The sequence below is a fragment of the Crocodylus siamensis genome, chromosome 2 (genome assembly GCF_052110815.1).
Source record: "Crocodylus siamensis isolate JL-2025a chromosome 2, ASM5211081v1, whole genome shotgun sequence".
NCBI lineage: Eukaryota > Metazoa > Chordata > Crocodylia > Crocodylidae > Crocodylus > Crocodylus siamensis.
This window is the reverse complement of record NC_143396.1, coordinates 82820898-82840503: the sequence shown is the minus strand read 5'-3', so window position 1 is coordinate 82840503 and position 19606 is coordinate 82820898. Positions and strand designations below refer to the sequence as shown.

General features: G+C 43.5%; 1 protein-coding gene across 2 annotated transcripts; it reads left to right on the top strand.

Annotated features, from left to right (window-relative positions):
- Window positions 1-1365: 1365 nt before the first annotated feature.
- On the top strand, window positions 1366-14579 carry MSMO1 (methylsterol monooxygenase 1). Of its 2 annotated transcripts, none has more exons than XM_090036246.1 (6): window positions 1366-1511; window positions 8437-8735; window positions 9814-9962; window positions 10934-11060; window positions 11605-11759; window positions 13570-14579. In XM_090036246.1, exons 2-6 carry the CDS (start codon window positions 8481-8483, stop codon window positions 13766-13768), a joined length of 885 nt encoding a protein of 294 aa, XP_089892372.1. In that variant the 5' UTR covers window positions 1366-1511; window positions 8437-8480; the 3' UTR covers window positions 13769-14579. The 2 variants fall into 2 exon arrangements, with proteins under 2 accessions (XP_089892372.1, XP_089892371.1); XM_090036245.1 differs by having other exon boundaries at window positions 1368-1521.
- Window positions 14580-19606: the final 5027 nt, after the last annotated feature.

Below are 19606 nucleotides of genomic sequence, written 5' to 3'. Positions count from 1 at the left end.
TGCCATACTGCAATGTGTAGATGCATCCACTGAGAGCGACTTGGGACATATCACCATTCCCTGCAACCTACACGGTTTTCTTTTCCTCCTGCTTTACCTTTTTTCTCATTTCTACCTATTTATATTTTCACTGACATCCTGTCACACTTCTAGCTTCTCACGTTCCTGTTTTCCTGATCATCAGGTATTTCCTTTTTCACAGTCTCTTTTCTACCTTGTATTCTATCACTGTAATGTCTCGCTTTGGCCTTTCCCCCTTCCGCTTTCTTTCCCTCCCTTCCCTGCTTTACCTTTTATCTAATTTCTACCCAGTTACAGTCTCACTGACATCCTGTCACACTTTTAGCTTCTTTCATTCCTTGGAGTTTCAGACCAGCAGACTCCCTCCCGCTGCCTGAAGAAGGGTGACTGCACCCGAAAGCATGCAGAGACCTTTTTTCCAACTACAGGCAACCCCTGATTAACGCTGTTTTGCTTGGCGCTATTTTGCTGTAACGCTCATTTTAAATTGATATGATTTCACCTAGCGCTCAGCAAGTTTTGTTATAATGCTCGCGGTCGCCATCTTGGGTCATTAAAAACACTTGCGGTCACCATCTTGCTCAGATTATTAAATACTTTGTTTCATGTAATGCTCATTTCTCTTAATGTTCGGTTTTTCAGGAACCATTTAAGAGTGCTAAGTTGGGGTTTGTACTCAGGTGGTCTAATAAAAGATATCACATCTACCCACTTGCCTGCCTGCATCCTTATACGTCTACAACCAAAAACCCTTGCACATTTTAAGCGCTTTTCCTATTATTGATCCTACATGTACAACGGTTGAAACTGTAGTATAAATACTTTATTGTACACCTGGCGACACTGCAGATGCTGCAACAAATTGATTATCCCAGGGGTTTTCAACCTTTCTGGGTCAGCCTACCCCCGGTGGCTAGTCCACAAGCAGGGGGGTCCCTGGCAAGTGTGCTGGTGGCACGGGGGTGGCACCTGCTGCTGAGTCCCTCTCAGGCCACCTCAAGTACTCCCGGGATAGTGTACTAATTAACCGCGTCACAAATTTAGGGCGCAGCGGGCAGCCCCGTGCTCAACCCAGCACCCCGCTGCGCCAAGGCTGCACATACCGGTGGGGCGGGGCCGCTTGGGAAAGCTGAGGAAGGAGCGGCTGACTGGCGACGCCCCAGCCCCTCCCCCAACCGCCTCTTCTGACGTCACTCCGCACTCCCCACCGCCCATTGGTCACTCCTGCGGATCTCACTATCCTCACTCCATCCCGCCCGCCAATCAGAGCGGGACCGGGGCGCCCCGGCTCCTCCGCAACCCACGCCTGACGGTGACCAGGTCCCGCCGGCGAGCCAATCAGAGGCTGCGCAACTGTCCCGCGGCAGCCAATGGCGGCGGGCCTTTCAGGAGCGGCGCTACGAAGCTGGGCGGCAGCGTCTGGGGGGGGTTGTTGTTGTGCTGCTGCCGCTGCCGCCGGCTGCCGGGGTTCGGATTGCGCCGCCGCTCGGGTGAGGGGAGGTGAGGCCCGGCGGGGACGGGATGGGAGTGGGTGTCTCGCGCCGCTGCAGCTCGGCCTCGCTTCTGCCACGGGCATTTCTGCGCTTTGCTGGTTCCTTCCCCCTGCGGTGTTGGCGGCAGGTGTGAAGGGCAGTGACTCTCTGCGCTGTGCAGTGGGGACACCGCATCTGCAGCCCTGGGCCCAGTCGTGGCCCCCGCTGCAGAAAGGGCGAAGACGGAGAGGGCAGTGGATGTGGTGCGGGGTGGGGGCACGTGGCTGCTGAGGGGAGGCTGGGGGACCTGGGCTTATTAAGTGTGCAAGGGTGTTTAGCTGAAGTGAGGTTATATCGAGATTGGAGCTCTGCTGTTCTCATTGCTGACAGGACAAGGAGCCACAGTCTCTAGTTGCAGCAGGGGAAGCTTAGGTTAGATATTAGGGTGGTAAAACACTGGGGCAGGCTCCCAGGGAGGTAGTGGAAGCTCTGTCTTTGGAGGGTTTTAAGACCTAGCTAGACAGAGTTCTGGCTGGAATGGTCTAATTGGGGATGGTCTTGCTTTGAACGGGGTTGGACCAGATGTGACCTCCCGAGGTCCGTTCCAACCCTCGCTTTCCATGATTCTGTATCAGGCCGTGTTTAAGCCTCCCTAGAGGCACTTGGGACTTCAGCCGGGTTGTGCCAGCGCTCCTGCAAGGAGCAAAGCCGGAGGGGTTTCTGGCTTGGGGGGTCCTGCAGCTGTACTCAGTGTCAGACCGATTGCTGCATTTGGGGGTTTTTACCCCATGGTCAGACTGGTAGGGACTGGCTGGGAGGCTGCCTTCCTTGTAAGCCTTACTATACAAATGGTACGTTGACACCGTTTCATAGAAGCAGGACCTTGCCTGCCCTTGGTCCTGTGCTTTACCTGTGGTAGGTTTGGGTGTTAGGTCTGTGTTGTGTTGAGGATAGCTTTATGTAGAGCTTAGATTGGTGATGTATGGGATGGTTTGGACAGGGATGATTCTGCCTTGAGTCAGACTGGGTGGCCTCTGGAGGTCCCTTCCAGCCCCACTTCTCTAGGACAGCCTTGTTTACACAAGGCGTAGTTAATTGCAGTTCTCTGTGACAGGAGGACATCCATGGCCAAGTGTGAAAAAGGGGCTGGATATATCATAGAAAATGAGGGTTGGAAGGGACCTCAAGAGGTTTTTTTCATAGACATTAGGGCTGGAAGGGACCTCGGAAGATCATTGAGTCCAGCCCCCCCGCCCCAGGGGCAGGAAGTCAGCTGGAGTCAAAGGATCCTAAGCAAGATAAATGTCCAAATGTCTCTTAAAGGAGTCCAGAGTAGGTGCTTGCACCACCTCTGGCAGCAGTCTGTTCCAGGCCTTGGGGGCTTGGACAGTAAACAAGTTCTTCCTTTTGTCCAGCCTGAAATGGTCTTGGAGGAGTTTGTGATTGTTTGACCTTGTCATCCCTTGGGGTGCTCTGGTGAACAGGCGTTCCCTCAGATCCTGATATATGCCCCTTATATACTTATAGGCAGCCACCAGGTCCCCCGGAGCTTGCGCTTTTCCAGGCTGAAGTCCCATAGCTCTCAGCCTCTCATCATGAGGCCTGTTCTCCTGCCCTCTGATCATGTGCATGGCTCTCCTCTGGACTCTTCCAAGCTTCTTGAAATCCTTCTTGAATAGTGGAGCCCAGAATTGGATGCAGTACTCCAGCTGTGGCCTCACCAAGGCAGAGTACAGTGAGAGGATGACATCCTGGGATTTGCTTGAGAAGTATCTATGGATGCAAGCCAGCATTTTGCTTGCTTTACCAGCTGCAACATCGAATTGGTGGCTCATATTCATCTTCTGGTCAGTCATGACCCCTAAGTCCCTTTAGGTGGTGGCGCTCACAAGTGTAGCCAAGCCTGTAAGCATACTGCAGGGTTCTTTTCCAAGGTGGAGTACCTTGCATTTTTCAGTGTTGAATGCCATCGGGTTTATATCTGCCCATTTTCTGAGCCTGTCTAGGTTGGCTTGGATCACCATCCTGTCCTCGGGTGTGGATGCTTTACCCCAAAGTTTGGTGTAATTGGTGAACTTAGCCAGTTTGCTTCTGATACCAATGTCCAATAAATAAAGATGTTAAAGAGTATAGGCCCAAGGACAGAGCCTTGTGGGACCCCACTGGTCGTGGCACACCACGATAATTTACTTCCATCGACTACCACTCTGTGGGTCCAACCTCAGAGCCAGTTCTCCAGCCATTGGACTGTGATGTAGCTGAGGCCGCAGTCGGCCAATTTTTCCGTGAGATAATCATGGGACACCAGACTGAAGGCTTTTTTTAAATCAAGCTATGACATCAATCTCTTCTCCTTTGTCCAGGTGATATGTCACCTGGTCATAGAAGGAGATGAGATTGGTCAGGCAAGACCTACCTGCAACAAACCTGTGCTGGCTATCCCTCAGGATGTTGCCATCAGCCAGTTTGTCAAGAATGGTCTCTTTGATAATTTTTTCAAAAATCTTCACTGGGATAGAGGTCAGGCAGGCCTGTAGTTCCCTGCATTTACTTTCCTTCCTTTCTTAAAGATGGGCACCACATTTGCCTCCTTCCAATGTTTGGGCACTTCACCTGAGTGCTATGAGTTCTTGGAGATCTGTGCCAGTGGCTGAACTATGATGCCTGCCAGCTCCTTAAGTACCCTGGGGTGTAAACTGTCTGGGCCAGCTGACTTGAAGGTGTCCACCCTCTCAGGGTGTTCCTTCACATGGTCTATATTGATGAAAGGTAACAGTTCTTCCTTGCCCTTGCAGTCCTATACCATATTGAGCAGGGCTGTCCTTTAGGGCTGGTGAAGAACCAGTACAAAATACCCATTAAGCAGGTTGGCTTTTTCTTGGGCATTGGTTGTCAGTTGTCCCATATGGTTTAGCAAGGGTCCAATGTTACCTTTGCTTTTCCTCCGGCTCCCCACATATCAAAAAAAGGACTTTTTTTATTATCTTTGATGCGTGTAGCCAGTTGGAGTTCAGTCACAGCCTTGGCTTTCCTGGTCTGCTCCCTACAGGTCTGGACCAGTGCAGAATACTCTTCCTTTGAGGTGGATCCAGTCTTTCCATCCTTTCTAGGTCTTTCTTTTTAGATGCAAGGGGTCTATTAGTTCCCAAGGGGGCTGCTGTGCCCTTTTGCTGCCTTTCGTCCAAGACAGGATAGACATTGTTTGTGCTTCCAGGATCACTCCCTTGAGGAGCAACCACTCATCCTGAACTCCCCTCCCCTTCAGGTTGTGGTCCCTTAGGGCCTTGCCAACAAGCCTTCTGAGCTTGTCGAAGTCAGCTTTCCTGAAGTCAAAGACTTCAGCATTGCTGACTGACTTGGCAGCTTTACGGTGGATGGTGAAGATGATTAGCTCGTGGATACTGTCTCCCAGCTTCCCTTAGATCGTTAGGCCATCTAATCCAATTCTCGGCTCAAAGCAGGACCACCCCCAACTACATCCATCCCTGGAGGATGGATCTGTTCATGGCTAGTGAACAAAACAGAGAAGTTTCCTCTGGCATCTCCAACCCACCAGTAAACAGTGGATGCCAGGGAGGGTGTTGAACAGGGATACCCAGTTCAGTGACTTTGTATAGCTGGCACTGGTTTAAGTGGCTGACACAGGCCTATTTGTTGTTTTCAAGGGATTGGGGGCCGTTGCCCATCAAGAACTATAAACCTCCATTAGAAAGGCAAGCCACCAAGAAAGTAACAACTAATTCATCTGAATAAAAGAAGGGCAAAACAGGAATGGGAGTGATGGTCAGAGGTTTAAAATGAGTGCCTCAAGCAGGGATACCGAGCAGAGTATACTGGACAGTGCCTACTTGCCTTCCAATGGGGCCAAGAAACCAGTGGGCACTGCCCAGTGAAACTCTGCCCAGAAATGTGCCATTCTGGAAGGTGCGCTAAAGCCCACCAAACAGCTATAAAAGCCTGCCTTGATGAAGGAGGCTACTAAGGGCCTGTCATTGATTGGGATAATTGAAAGGTAGAACGGGACAAGAGTCATGGTCAAAGGTTCAACATGAGTGCACTGAGAGGGGGCACTGAGCAGAGTATACTTGACAGTGTCCAGTGGCCCTCAAATGAGTCCAAGGAGCCAGTGGACACTGCCCAGTGAAACTGTTTGTGTGGACCAGTGTCCAAGACGGCTGCTGATCTTGAGCCTGGCCCAGAGAGCGGAGGTGGATAGGCAGGCAGGCTAACCCTTCCCTACCTGCTTCTTCAGGACCAAGAGTAAGGGCAGCCACAAGCAAGCGAGAGGTGGGTGGAGTGAAGGGGAGTGGACAATGAGTGGGGATCTGGGTTGCTGGGGAGGTTTGGGGCAGCAGTAGTCCTGATTTGGGCCAGCAGGGGAGGCAGATGGGGTATTTACAGTAAGGTGTAGCTTGAAGTGGTTACACCTTTAGCCTGAGCTGGGAAACATGGATCAGAGATAATCCTGTCCTAGAGTGGTATTATTTTAAGCTGCCTGAGTGCTGAAAACTAGTTTCAGGTGTTAATTTGAGAACAGTCCAGGATCTACCCAAAATCACTGTGTAGCAAGGTCCTTACATGCACTGAAAGGATTCACACCAGCCAGCACTTTCAGTACAGAGGTATCTAATAGACCAACCCTTACGTAATAGAGAAGAAAGGCACATGTCTGAAACCCTTTCTCCTGGAATTGCAACTCTAAACTAACCCAAGCCCTTTCTTAGTTTAAGCACCAAAGTTGTGTCTTTCCCTTTTTCAGATGTTACTGGAGGAGAAGTGGGTACAGCTCATTTTCTTTACATAATAGCTTAGTGCAGTGGTTTTCAAGCTGTGTTCTGTGGAACCCTGGTGTTCTGGGATAGATTATCAGGGGTTCTGCAAAGAGATTGGGAGTCCTGGGTCACCTGCAGGCCTGGGTCACCCTCACAGTAAGAGCTGACTTGAAGCCATGGAGGTGCAAGTGTAGGGGTTCCATGGCAGAAGTGATGCAAAAGGCTTCCAAACCTTTCAAAAGTTTGAAAACCATTGGTTTAGTGGCTAGAGCATTAACTTAAGAAGTGGGAGACCTGGCATTAGTATCTTCCTCAGCTGAAGGGAAGGGTTCATATATGCCTTTTCCACTTCTCAGGAGAGTGTCCTAATCACTAATCTAGAGCAAGGCTGGGGCAGGAACACTGCATTTCCTGTGAATAATAAACAAGAAGGAGCATGACTGTAGCTAGTGGTCAGGGCAGTCTTTCAGAGAGGAGCAGTCCTCACTTTCCATCTCTAGTACAATTTATGCATATTTATTCAAAGATCATGTAAAATATAGACATGAAATATATATTTCTGTAATTTATTTATATAATTGGCGCAGGAACCAGAACCTGGGATATACTTCTTCACTTGAATGACATCATCAGCTGGAAATTATTTTGTCTCTTTGGCCTTCTGACTTGCATTCCTTACTACACGATAGCAGAGCTTCAGCAGGAGGGAAAGAGAGTACCTGTGTTTTAGCCTTGGCTCTGATCTGGTAGTTAAAGCATTCAGAGACAAGGATGAGAGCCCTCCTTGGCCTTTGAGTGTTTTAACCTTTCCCTAGGTTATTTTGAGGATGCTACTCGATGTATGTAGTTTTAAAGCAAGAGGTCCTGAGTGCTACGTATTCTACCGAACGCACAAGCTGACAATGTTGGGCCAACTTGGATTCAGTGAAGTCCTGCACTTAGGACAGAATAATTGCTCATGCAAATACAGACCAGGAAATGACCAACCAGGCTGTAGTACTGCAGAGAAAGACCAGGTTATAGTGGATCTTAAACTGAATATGAGCCAACAGTATGATCTTGGTGAAAAAAAATAAAGCTTATTGTATACTGGCTTATATTAACAGAAGTGTCACTTGCAAATCAAGAGAAGAGATTCTTTCTTTCTTTGGCTCTGTTGAGGCCTCACCTAGAGTACTGTGTCCCTTTTTGGGCCCTATGCTTCAAGAAAGATGTGGGCAGATTGGAAAGAGTTCACCGGAGAGCAACAAAAATTATTAGAGGCCTGGGAAGCATGGTGTATGAGGAAAGGCAGAAAGAAGCAGGGTTATTTAGTGTGGAAGAGAAGACTGAGAGGGGATTTGATAAGTCTTCAAATACCTAAAGGGTGATTATAGAAAGGATGGGGAGAGGTTGGGTTTTTTCCCTCTGTGGATGTAGGGGGCAAAACTAAGAACAATAGCCTCAAGATGCAACAGAGGAAATTTAGGTTGGACATTGGAAAGAGCTTTCTGTCTACAAAGGTGGTGAAGCATTAGAAAAGTCTCCCTAAAGAAGTTATGGAATCTCCATCCTTGAAAATTTTTAAGAGCTTGGCTGGACTTGCCTTGAATAGGAGGGTGGTCTAAATGACCTCATAAGGTCCCTTCTATTCCTGTTTTCCTTCCTGTTGGCTTACTGAATTGGGTACCTTGAAGGACATAGGTGTAGGGATGCTGACAACAACCTGCCAAGATGATAGCATTTATGGGCATACAGAGCAGTAGCAGTATAGATATGGAAAGGCCTTCACTGACAACACCTGGGGTTGTTTGAAGTCTTTTATGTAGGTGCCTAAATTAGGCTTCAGTCCTATTTTTAGGTCTTGAATTTTCCTGAGGTTTTTAGAATTTGCAGAATAGAAGCTTTCGTTAAGGATTCCCTGAAGTAATTTATAGCGATATCATTTATAAGAAAAATCATGGGTTGGGATTTGTCCTTTTACCTTTTATTGCTTTTAACTGACTTCAAGTTAATTAGCCAGGGTGAATCTTCTGGCTCTATTTACTTCCTAGGTTTTGTATTTCCAATAGCATATACATTTCTATAATTTCCTTTAAGTGCTTAATTTTTTAAAATATGTGTCTGTTGAATAGATTAGATGACAAAGCGATGCTATTCAAATAATTATTACCTTTTTCAAAAATTTGCAGGCTAATTCTAGAATACAGCAGAGAAACTGTGTGATGTTTGAGCAATGGCAGTGAATGAGGGTACTACTATCTTAAACTCTGCTTACCTGGCTGTGGAATACATAGACTCTTTTTTACCCGACAATCCATTGCAGCAACCATTTAAAGATGCTTGGAACTATATGTTGGATCATTACACCAAGTTCCAGATTGCAACCTGGGGATCACTTTTAGTTCATGAATTTTCATACTTCTTGCTCTGTCTACCTGGATTTGTCTTTCAGTTTATACCTTATATGCAAAAGTATAAAATTCAACAGGTAAGACAAAGATTTATGACTTCCTTTTTTTTCTCCCCAAGTGAAAATTTTATACATTAACTCCATGTCTGAGAGGTGGCTAGGGTGGAGAGGGAACAGAGAGAAATTAAAATCTGTTAGAGCAGTGCATTGGGTAGATTATCCAATTTAAATCGGAGCTAGTGCATTATTTTTGTTTTCCAACAAAAGAATGGTTTAAAAATGTAATATTGTTCTTCCTGAAGAACACTCCCATCATTATCAGAGCTTGCCTTTTTCCCCCTCCTTCTATGTACTCCAGCAAAGCAAGGGATTTCTTACAGCGTTCAGGAGCTTTTTCAGCCCTTAAATTCATAGAATGTTATACCTGAGGGCTTTTTTTTTTTTTTAATTTTTGTTTATGAAAACAGCCTGGCAAGTCACTTTTCATCCGGAGCAGACTAGTGCTACTATGTCATCCTGTTAGCTCACTAATGTCCCATAAATTCCCAGGGTAGACAGGATCCAAACTTTTTTTTTTTTCCTTTAAAAAATCAGGAAAATTGCACATCCTTTTTAGAAAGATGCATTTATGTCACAAAAACCTGAACAGGACATACCTCCCTACCCTGCCCCTAATCATGTTTTAAAGAAACAGGTGAACATGTATTCATGCAAGTAGGTGACATATATATTAAAGCAGTGAGAATAGAAAAAGAGTCTTCTTCATCCTAACATACATTCTTATTTTCTTATTTGTAAGTAGTGAGGGCATATGAGATGCAGTATGTTATGTAACAGATTGTGGCCACTCAAGACACATTTGTTAGTACTCTACAGAAACAGTCCACTTGAAACTTTGTCATGACTAGAACTTTCTCCAAAAGCACAGGTCTTTACTACTAACAGAAATATCTATTGACTTTTAGTATAGTATCTGTCAAACAGTTGGGAAGCTTTATCTTGCAGAAGTCTGTCCTTGGGTAGAAATCAGTGGCGCATAGAAACTCCAGCTAGTTTATTACAACACTACACCTCTGACAGTAGGTTAGGCCAAGGAACTTGCTCAAGGCTGACTTTTAAAATGACACTGCATACTGATTATTGTTTCTTTTCCTAGGATAAACCAGAAACCTGGGAGAAGCAGTGGAAGTGTTTGAAAACGCTTCTCTTCAACCACTTCTTCATTCAGCTGCCTCTCATATGTGGCACTTACTATTTCACAGAATATTTTAACATTCCTTATACTTGGGAAAAGATGCCAAGATGGTACGTAGATAGTTTTATTTTTGTGTACTGCTATTTTAACAGTTCTAAAAGAATAGCTGATGATGCCTTAAAAATGATCTCTTAAGGAACTTTTTGGTGTATACTGTCACTTCACCCTGGATTATAAACCACTAATGTATCTAATCATGCTCTTCTTGAATTTTAGCCATTTGACTACAGTGGGAGCAAGGTCTCTGGGTTTGGTAGCATTCCAAAAGCCTGTATTGTGTGAATCCTTGGAGGGAGCAGAGGCTTTGAATTAAAGCCAAAAAGAGAGGCCCAGTGGCTAGGAATAAATATTAACTTGTTTGGGTCCTTGAGATAATGACTTTTAAGTTCAGTGATTTTTGGCTCCTTTCTACAAGTATCACAAAGGAAAACATTAACAGCTTGTTGCAGGAGTGTTGTGTTTCTTAGAGAATGTCACCTGTCTGCTCCCTGGTCTTTGACTCAACATAGTTTTAAGGAAAACCCCAGATGTTTTGAAAGTACCTTTTCATTACTTCACTTCAGGGGTAACGTGACACTAATATTTTTACAATAGTGGATGCGGCCTGACTTTTGCATGGTGTTTAGGTGGTTCTCTTTCTAATTCCTTTCTGATGTTGCTTTCTCTTTTTAAAAAGCACTTACATGTTACAATTAATGAAAAATTAAATATACTGTGTGTGTGTGAGCAAGAGAGATAATATTTTAAGAGTAAAACTAAAGCATGAAGCTGTATATTAGCTCACTTCTGTTTCTTTTATTGATGGACTGGTTATAAATGACGCTGATTATATGTGCTGGTACCTAGTTATGAAAGAAAAACGTGTATCCCACATTTCTGGAACCTTTCTCTAAATGCACGCACTTACTGGTGTAAGCAAGAATGGTTTAAAGGCTGTAGGGTTTGGCCTGCTGAAAAAATGGGCTGTTTTTCAGATGTAGCTTCATTGAGCTATAGCTAATTTGCGGTTTTACTTTCAAAGGTATGTTCTGCTTGCTCAGTGCCTTGGATGTGCAGTGATTGAGGATGCCTGGCACTATTTCCTGCATAGACTTTTGCATCACAAGAGAATATACAAGTACATCCATAAAGTGCATCATGAATTTGTAGTATGTACTACTTGAATGTTTTCTAATATGTTTAATATAACAGTATCAGTACAACATAAATATAATGCATTTCACTTCAAAATGTTTTGTTCTTTCAACATGGGGTCGGGGGGAGGTTAGTCCAGTTTGTTGTCTTGGGCTATAGGCAAACAAACAGTCTCCCCAGATATTTCAGTTCCGTGTCATTTGGTCCTTTTTAAAAAAGAAGGGAATGACTCACCATTTTCAGTTCACTTCCCGCACCTGACACTTGATGATACATTATTATTACAATATAACTGGTGTATTCAGAATAAAACTATTTTTCTATATGAGATTACTCTACTTTCCAGCCCCACTGTTTTACTGGTGGGGGAATTAAATCCCATAGCTATCTAACTCAAGCAATGTAACTCCTAGAACTGGGTCACTGTCTTGCCAGCAAACCTATCCATAATTCTGTATGGGCATAAATAACATTGTGGGTGCCTTTTATTTTGGACTATAATAAAAAATGGCACTTTCAACTGAGTGCATAACTGACTTTTTTTCTTTCTTTCCTTAGTCTCCATTTGGGATGCAAGCAGAGTACGCACATCCCCTGGAAACACTGATCCTTGGAACTGGGTTTTTCATTGGAATTTTAGTTTTCTGTAACCATGTGGTTTTTCTGTGGGCATGGGTAATATGTCGCTTGATGGAAACCATTGATGTACACAGGTGAAGAACGTGCTACTGCATAGTGATGTCTAGTCCTATGCTTTTATAAATTATTATTTACTTTTTAAGCCATATGTGTGCTAGTGTAGGAGAGTTTCTCCCAGTCTACAAAAACAAGCTAACATAGTTCAGGCCAGCTTGAAGAATTGTAGGCTTTTTTCTTTCCAGTATTTTAGGTTGCTTTTTACCCAAAATGACTCTTCTTCTTTTGTAGAGTTAATAGTAAAAGACACTGTTTGAGAGAACCAAGAACTTCTCAAAGTTTAGGCTAAAAACTAAACTTGTCAGATTTGGCAGAATTGTACCTCAGTCTCCATTTTTCAGGAAAGACTTGAATTTTCGGCATGTCACTTGGACATCCACACTTTCTGAATGCATTACCTAATACCTGCTAGCATATGGGAGACTGGTGGTTTGTTTGTTTTTTTGTTTTTTGTTTTTGTTTTTTTTTAAACAAAACATGAATGTTTAACTTTTTTATGCTTCAAGTGACAATAACTTCAAGGCAACCAACATTGTTCCACAGGAGCTTGCTCCAAGGAATACTACTTGTAGAGTGTGTTTCATCATAGATATCTTAATTTGCTTCCATAGCAAAAGTGCTGAAGTTCTTTCAGATAGGGCCTCCAAAATGTTAGTATGCAATTCAGCCACTTCACCCAGGCCCTCCAGCAGAAATAAGAGTGTAGGGGCTTTTTCGATGCGTGTTTATAGGGGACAGCTGTAAATCTTGATGTGGGGTTGCTGAGTGAATAGTGTAATCTGATACCAAACATAGTGACATTGGACTTAGAAACACTTCAGTGTTATTAGGAGAAAAAAAAGCACACGTTTAGAATCTGTCCATTCTAAAATAGTACCCATTCTTCAAGTGCTGAAATAACTCTAAGCATCTGTACATGTTTTCCAGGGTAGGGGAGGGAGGGGTGCTTTAATTAGAGCAGCTCTTGTTTGGCGAGCTTCAGTTACAGCACCCCCACCACTATTTTGAAACGCAGGGATGCTGAATGCATATGATGTGGAGGCTACTGGAGCATGCTAATTAGCATGCTCCAGCAGACTCAATTAAGTCTGTGGAGCAGAACTCTGTCACATGTATAGGTGCCCTCTGATATTAATTTTGTTGCATTCTAATAGCATCATTGTGAGCCTTTATTATATGCAACTTACTTTAACCAGCCAAAACTGCACTACAAAAAGAATGCTTCATGTGAGCAGCTTGACTGTCGGCTGAAAGCTGTTGTTTCTATCAGGGCAAAAATCTAGGCATCACATCTCCACTAGGTGGTGCACAGTGCATTTGGATATCAGTTCCATGAAGGAAAGAAAGTCCATCTTAAGAGGCATTTTTCCTATTACTTTTTTTTTTTTTAGTAGTAACTACTTCCATTATAAAATACTTTAATCTTGGTTACCTTATAGCCTGATACTATATACTGGATCAGATGCTATGTATGATTCCACCCAGTTGTATTGGTGATTTGTATTTTGGTGTCAGACTGACAGTCTGACTCTCTGAAAAAGCAACACTTTTAATAATACATAATGTTATCTAAGATACAGAACTTCAAATGCTCCTACACACATTTTTATTTATAATCTCTTTTGAGGTCCTCTTGTTCTAATGAAGTCATATTGCCCAGTATTCAAGTAACTTTCAGTATTTCTAATTGAAATTTAATAGTATCTTAATTTTAGTGGTCTTCTAAAAATGTAGTAGTAATAGTAGAAAACTGGTGTTATAATTTGTATTTGAAACAAAATGTCAAACGTATATAATAACATCGTGATTTTTTTTTTCTTTCTCTAGTGGCTATGATCTACCTCTGAACCCTCTGCATCTAATACCCTTTTATGCTGGAGCTCGTTTTCATGATTTTCATCACATGAACTTTATTGGTAATTATGCTTCAACTTTCACATGGTGGGACAGAATCTTTGGTACAGACTCTCAGTTTATTGCCTTCAAGGAAAAAGGGAAGCAGCAGTCAGAAAAGAAGATTGACTAAATCACTCACCCAAACTCCCACACATACAAACTGCTGCCATCTCTTTGGGGCTAAAACTGGCAATTTAACACTTGATCACAGAATAACGCAATATTTTGCTTTTAAAAAAGAAAAGCAAAATTTAAACATATATCTTGTTCCTTGGCTATTAAGTGGTAAGGAAAGCCTTTAACTATCTTATGGTATCTTCCTAATTGGAATGCATTTCTATTTTATATGTGAGCATTGCATATATATTTTAATTACATATTTAAAGATGAAGCAAAAAAGGGCAAACTACTTGAAAGCTTGTCATTTTTTGAAGGTTTTTACTACATTTCAAGAATGTCTATATAATGTTGTTCTATTTGGATTCACGTAGAACTCTATCTAATGCACTGAAATTGGACCTTTTATTTTTTTTTTTTAATTGCAATATCAAATACAGCAAACACTGAACTGGTACTAGCACTGCATTTCCATCTTGAGCAAATGGATACACTTGTTTAGAAACTAGAACAACTCTCTTGACTTTTAAAAAGCTTGGTCAGGCCATTTTATAAACTGAAAATAATTCAACTGTTAATTCCGGAACAGTTAGCTATACCTGGACTTTTTGTAGGAACATTCCTGGTCTGACTTTGACAAGTAGAAAAGGATACAGATGTTTTTGTTTTTTTTAACTTCAAGAGTCTTTCTTGCTGCTCTTTGAGGTTGCTCTGTTAGTGTACTTAGCATTTATATTACAGTCTCCTCTGTATTTGTAACTGCTGAATGACTTGTTGCTATATTTGCACTTGTGGCTGACACAATAAATGTGATTTTGGTTTGATGTGTGTATTCTGTATCTTTCGTAATTTATAATGTGAAACAAAGGACAAAGTATATGAGGAAAAATTACCTCAGTTTGCTTGATATTAATAAAAAAGGATTATTCCTGAAATTTGCAATACTTTTGTGGCTGTGCAGTAAACATTACTGAAACGCTGGCATTAGAAGATATTATAAAGCAAAGATGTTTTTCTACCTTGTAGAAAAACTAGGGAATATGAAAGAACTTATGGCCTTAAGACTGCATAGGGATACATCTACTTTTGTACTGTACATAGGAGCAATTGCTAATTATTTTGATTATACCATATATACATTTTACCATCTTGCTGCACTCCCATTACAAATTAAGACTTAACCCCAGTAAGAGCTAAAAGCTATATTCGCCAAAGGGACTTTGGTATTTAAAGTAGTAGTTAGATTCCCAAATTTAAAATGTAGTTCCTTAAAGCTCCTGCTCAGTTGCTACCTAATCCAGAAGTCTCCTGAACTTCTGCTGCTCTGTATATGCAGAACTACCCAAATTCTAAGACCTGCTGAATTGCTCAGCCTCCCAAAATCTGGTAGAATTCTCAAAGTGGGCATTTCTGCATCTGCTCTAGCCTGCAAGCTCTGAGAGAATTTAGGAGGTTGTAGTTTGCACGGGTAGAGTTAGGAAGAAGAAAGGATAGCATTCACATTCCTAGACTTAATAAGGTTCGTGATCAAAGCACTTACCTGGCGTGTAAGACCAGACTATAAATAACACCTTTTCTCTTTGCTTACAAGATGTAACACAAACCTATGACTTGTCACTTCCATACAAGAGCTCCAACTGTGGTGCCATAGGGATTGTTAAATGTATCTTTCAGCTGCTATGGTGGTTTTATCTTGTGTAAAATGAATGAATATTTAAGTACCTTGAATAACATGCTATATTTACAGGTTAGAACAGTCTTAAAATTTGAGACGTATTTGGAGCAGGAACTTAAAAACTATGAAATAAAAGGAATTGAGCATCTCTCAAATCCAAGTAAATGATATACCTGCCACTTTTTGCTTGAAACTACCAACCTAACTTAGGTCACTAACTGCAGAAGAGAATTCACAGTTGAGAATTCTGAGAGACAGACCCCTTCCTAGCTTGGAAGCCACCTAGCTTGCTGGCTTCTGTGACACTTTCCTAAGTGTCTAGACTTCTATAATGTGTGAGGGGAAACTCATGCACCTACAGTGTAGAGGGCATTAAGTTCACCTAGGTGCAAAAGCTCCCAAGAGTTGTATGTTGTGTTGTGATATCAAAAGCATAACACTTTGTTTCAACCTTAAGTTATACAGATTTTTAAGCATTTCTACACTATGCAGACCTACCAAAAACTCTAAAATAATGAAAGTCTATGTGTGCTGCTTCCCTGTGAATGTACCATAAGCACCCTAACCCAAGAGAGGTTGTGGTCTTGGTAGTAGCTATAGGAGATGACCACTTTGTTCATCTGTGCTCTGTACTGAGGACATGCAAGGTGGTATGCTTAAACTATGGCTTTGTACAGACATTCAGTTCCTCTTGGGAGAATTGCCACTCTCCCAGGAAAAACCATGAGTGTACTGATGTTCAGGCTTTTTCTCCCAGAGTAAAAATGGTCGCTGCAGGAGAAAAATGTGTGGTCGTTCCCAGGTTAAATCATTTCCGGGGGAATTTCTGGGAAACCAAATATCTGAAGTGCTGTGGCTTCTCTTAGAAGGCAGCAGAGTCCTTCACCCTCCCTCCCCCTCCAGGGCTTCCACTGCTACAGACGGTGTCACTTGCTGAACTCTGCTGCTCCATCAAGGAGCAGAACATGCCCCTTCACAACTCCACATAGTGCTGCAGGGAAACGCATGCAGACTATGGGCAGTCTGGTCAGCCAGTCAGTGTTGCCCTAGGCCCTGCTGCCTCTGTTGCCAGACCAACTCAGGGAACCTGCAAAGCCTGCTGAGAAGTGTGCACCTGCCTCAGCATTTGAATGACTACATGCAGCTCTAGGTAAGTTTCTCTACCAGGAGAACACACCTGGGAGACTTTTCTCCCAGGTTATTTGAGTGTGTGTATGTAGCCTATGTGTACTATCCTTTGCTGATGTCATCAAGGGCCTCTAGCCTCTGCCATAGATTGAACAACTTGCCCAGGGCAGGAAGGTTGATTCCTCCAGATCTGTACTCCCTGCATTTTTATTTTATGAGACTATCAACATGGAATTGCCTTCAGTAGTCAAAGTTCATTCTGCCAGAGCCCAGACAATTTCTATTTTCTCCCTGCATAATTTCTCCATAGCTAATACCTTCAGAGTGGCCACTGACAGCTCAGTATAGATTTAAACACTAGGTAACTGCAGAAGCCTCCTAAGGAGATATTAAATTTGATAAGGTGGTCCTTTAGTTGTTTGCCAAGAACTTTGAGATTATGGGTATGTGCTTTGGAGTTGGCCAGTGAGAATGTGGAGTGTTGCTCAAAGGAGAAGGAGAACTTGAAGTTTTGTTTGTTTTTGCTTGTTGTTTTTTAGTTTTTGCTTTTTAGGGTTTTTTGTTTTATTTTTTTAAGACATGCTGTTCACATACACATTGCACCCTTCCTTCCCTCTTAGGGTAGTAAAGGCGTTACTGGTACTGCTAAGGCAAAAAATCATGGAGCTTGAGCTGAAATGCTTGGTGCACAAATACCTTCAGTGAGGATGTAGGATACTACATTTCTAAGAGTTCTTGCAGCTGCTTATTTATATTCCATAACAAGCTGGGCAGGAAAAATTATTTATTTCTAAATATTTCAGAGATGCTGCTAGACTCAGAGGAAAAAAAATAAGGCTAGGACAGATGGCAGGAGATCACCTCGGTCTAAACCTTTCCAGACAAGGGTTTGTGTAAGCTGCTGTTAAAACTTTCTAAGGGTGAAGATTTCTTGGTAAGGAGAAAACATCATTATGCTGCTGGCTATGTATTTATATGGCCCTATCTCAAAACAAATGCTCCCAACTCTTTTTCATTTTGTAAACAGGAAGCAAATATGTTATCAGTTGTATGACTGTGCACAAGGTGCCCAGTTAAGAAAAATGTTTAGAAGGCCTTTTTTTTTTTTTTTTTAGAGCCTGTCTACGTCTCAAAAACCTGTCTACGTTTCAGCTCTCTCAACCTGAGCTACGTGGATGAAAGTAGTGTGACTTGAAGATTTGTCCTCCTGAAAGGTGGACACTGCCGGGTGTCCTGGACACATCTCCTCAGACAGCCAGGGCCTTTCGTGTGTTATCTCTGTTAGGGGTGGATTTTGGAGTCAGGGACATACATAGAGCTACAGCCCACCCTCATGTACCCTATAAATGCACTGAAGCTACAGTAAAGTTCAAAAGTATGTTATAAACTTGGGCTCACAACAAAAACAAGATTAACACTAGGAAATGTACATAACATCAAGTATTAACTGCATATACTGGTTAACTGCAATACACCATAAACAGAACTGTGCAGGGGCAGTGAAAGGCAGCATTGGGGCCTTCACAGGCTCACTGAGCTGGAATGACAGTCAGGCCCTCAGTCTTTTCCTTCAGAGGATACTCACTGAGCCTGAGAGTGTGGGAAGGGTGATAGTTACCGATCCAATGGATGATCCGGGTCCCAATCCAATAATGCTTTTACAGGTAACTATCCAATTATAATCCAATCTTATAAGTCACCCCTCTCTATCCTGCTCTCTCACTGCTACAATCACTGCTCATATGCTTCAGACACACAGGTATCACCAGCCAGCTAAGCTCACACACCATATAAACCTCAAGTACTCTCAAGCTTCCACATTGCATTTGTGCACCGAATCATGCCTCAGCATTTCTTAAATACTCACCAAAATCATGTGTCAATCATTCTTCTCACCAATCATGTGTGCACACGACACCCTACTCTTGTGTTCTTGGCACTCAGATGTAACAGCACTCTAGTGGACCACACAAGCTACTGTGCAGGCTCCCTAGATGTAAGTGGGTCACTGACATCATCAAGGTGGAAAGTCCAGCTATTCTGGAACCTGCCCACCTCTAATCAATGTGTGCGTGCTCAGGAGCGATCTCATGCTATGGACCACACTCAACACTCCCTCCTACCAACTACTGTATTTACTCCAATCTAAGACAAGTTCCCCCCAGGAAACTTGCATCAGGGATTGGGTTGGCAGGGGTGGTGGGGCTGTGCAGTATTGCAGGTTGGGGATTGGGAAAGAGCTGGGCAGAGGTACAGGTCCGGGATTGAGTTAGGGATGCGGCAGGGGATAGGGTGGCTGTGCAGGTTGGGAATCAAGCGAGGGATAGGGTGACAGCATAGGTCAGGGATTCAGCGGCAGCACTCTCAAGGGATGGGACAACAGCACGTGCACATGTGCTACTGTCCCATCTCCTGACCCATATTGTTGATTGGGCAGCAGTGTGTGTTGCTTCCCTATCCCCTGATCCATGCTGCTGCAAAATCCCCTACTTGTGCTGATTCTACATCTCCTGACCTGCACTGCTGCTGATCAGCACAGGTCAGGAAGTAGGGCAGCAGCATGGGTTGGGAAGGGGGAGCAGCATGCACTGCTACCCTGACACATGTTTCTACCAATCAGAAGCGTAGGTCAGAGGATGCTGCATCAGCTGATGGGAGGATGGGAGGATTGAGCTGGGGATGGAGCATCAGTATGAGTGGGAAATAGGGTAGAAACAAGGGCTGGGGATGGGGTGAGGGGGCAGGCATCAGGTCTGTAGGCAGGAGTGATGGGGGACAGCAGAGGCACACACCAGTTAGTCTACTAAAAGATATCAGATTGACGCACAGATGGCATCCCAGGCAGCTATGTTGAGCTCACTTGGAGCCTCACAACTCCGCTGCAACCAGTAAGCCTCAGGCCTCTCAAAGATCTTAGGGGTCTGGGCTTTCCCCAGCCAGGACTGTGCACATGTGTGGTGGCTGGAGGTTGTAAGGTGCCTCCTACTCACCTTTCTTCAGAGACGTCCTCAGTCCTGGCATCTCCTGGGGGGCTGCCATGCTGCCAGC

Excerpts from the sequence above, each read along its gene's own strand:
- MSMO1 (XM_090036246.1), top strand. The coding sequence starts at position 8,481 with ATGGCAGTGAATGAGGGTACTACTATCTTAAACTCTGCTTACCTGGCT. Across the intron at positions 11,061-11,604 it reads AAGTGCATCATGAATTTGTA|TCTCCATTTGGGATGCAAGC; the intron begins GTATGTACTACT and ends TTCTTTCCTTAG. Across the intron at positions 11,760-13,569 it reads GAAACCATTGATGTACACAG|TGGCTATGATCTACCTCTGA; the intron begins GTGAAGAACGTG and ends TTCTTTCTCTAG.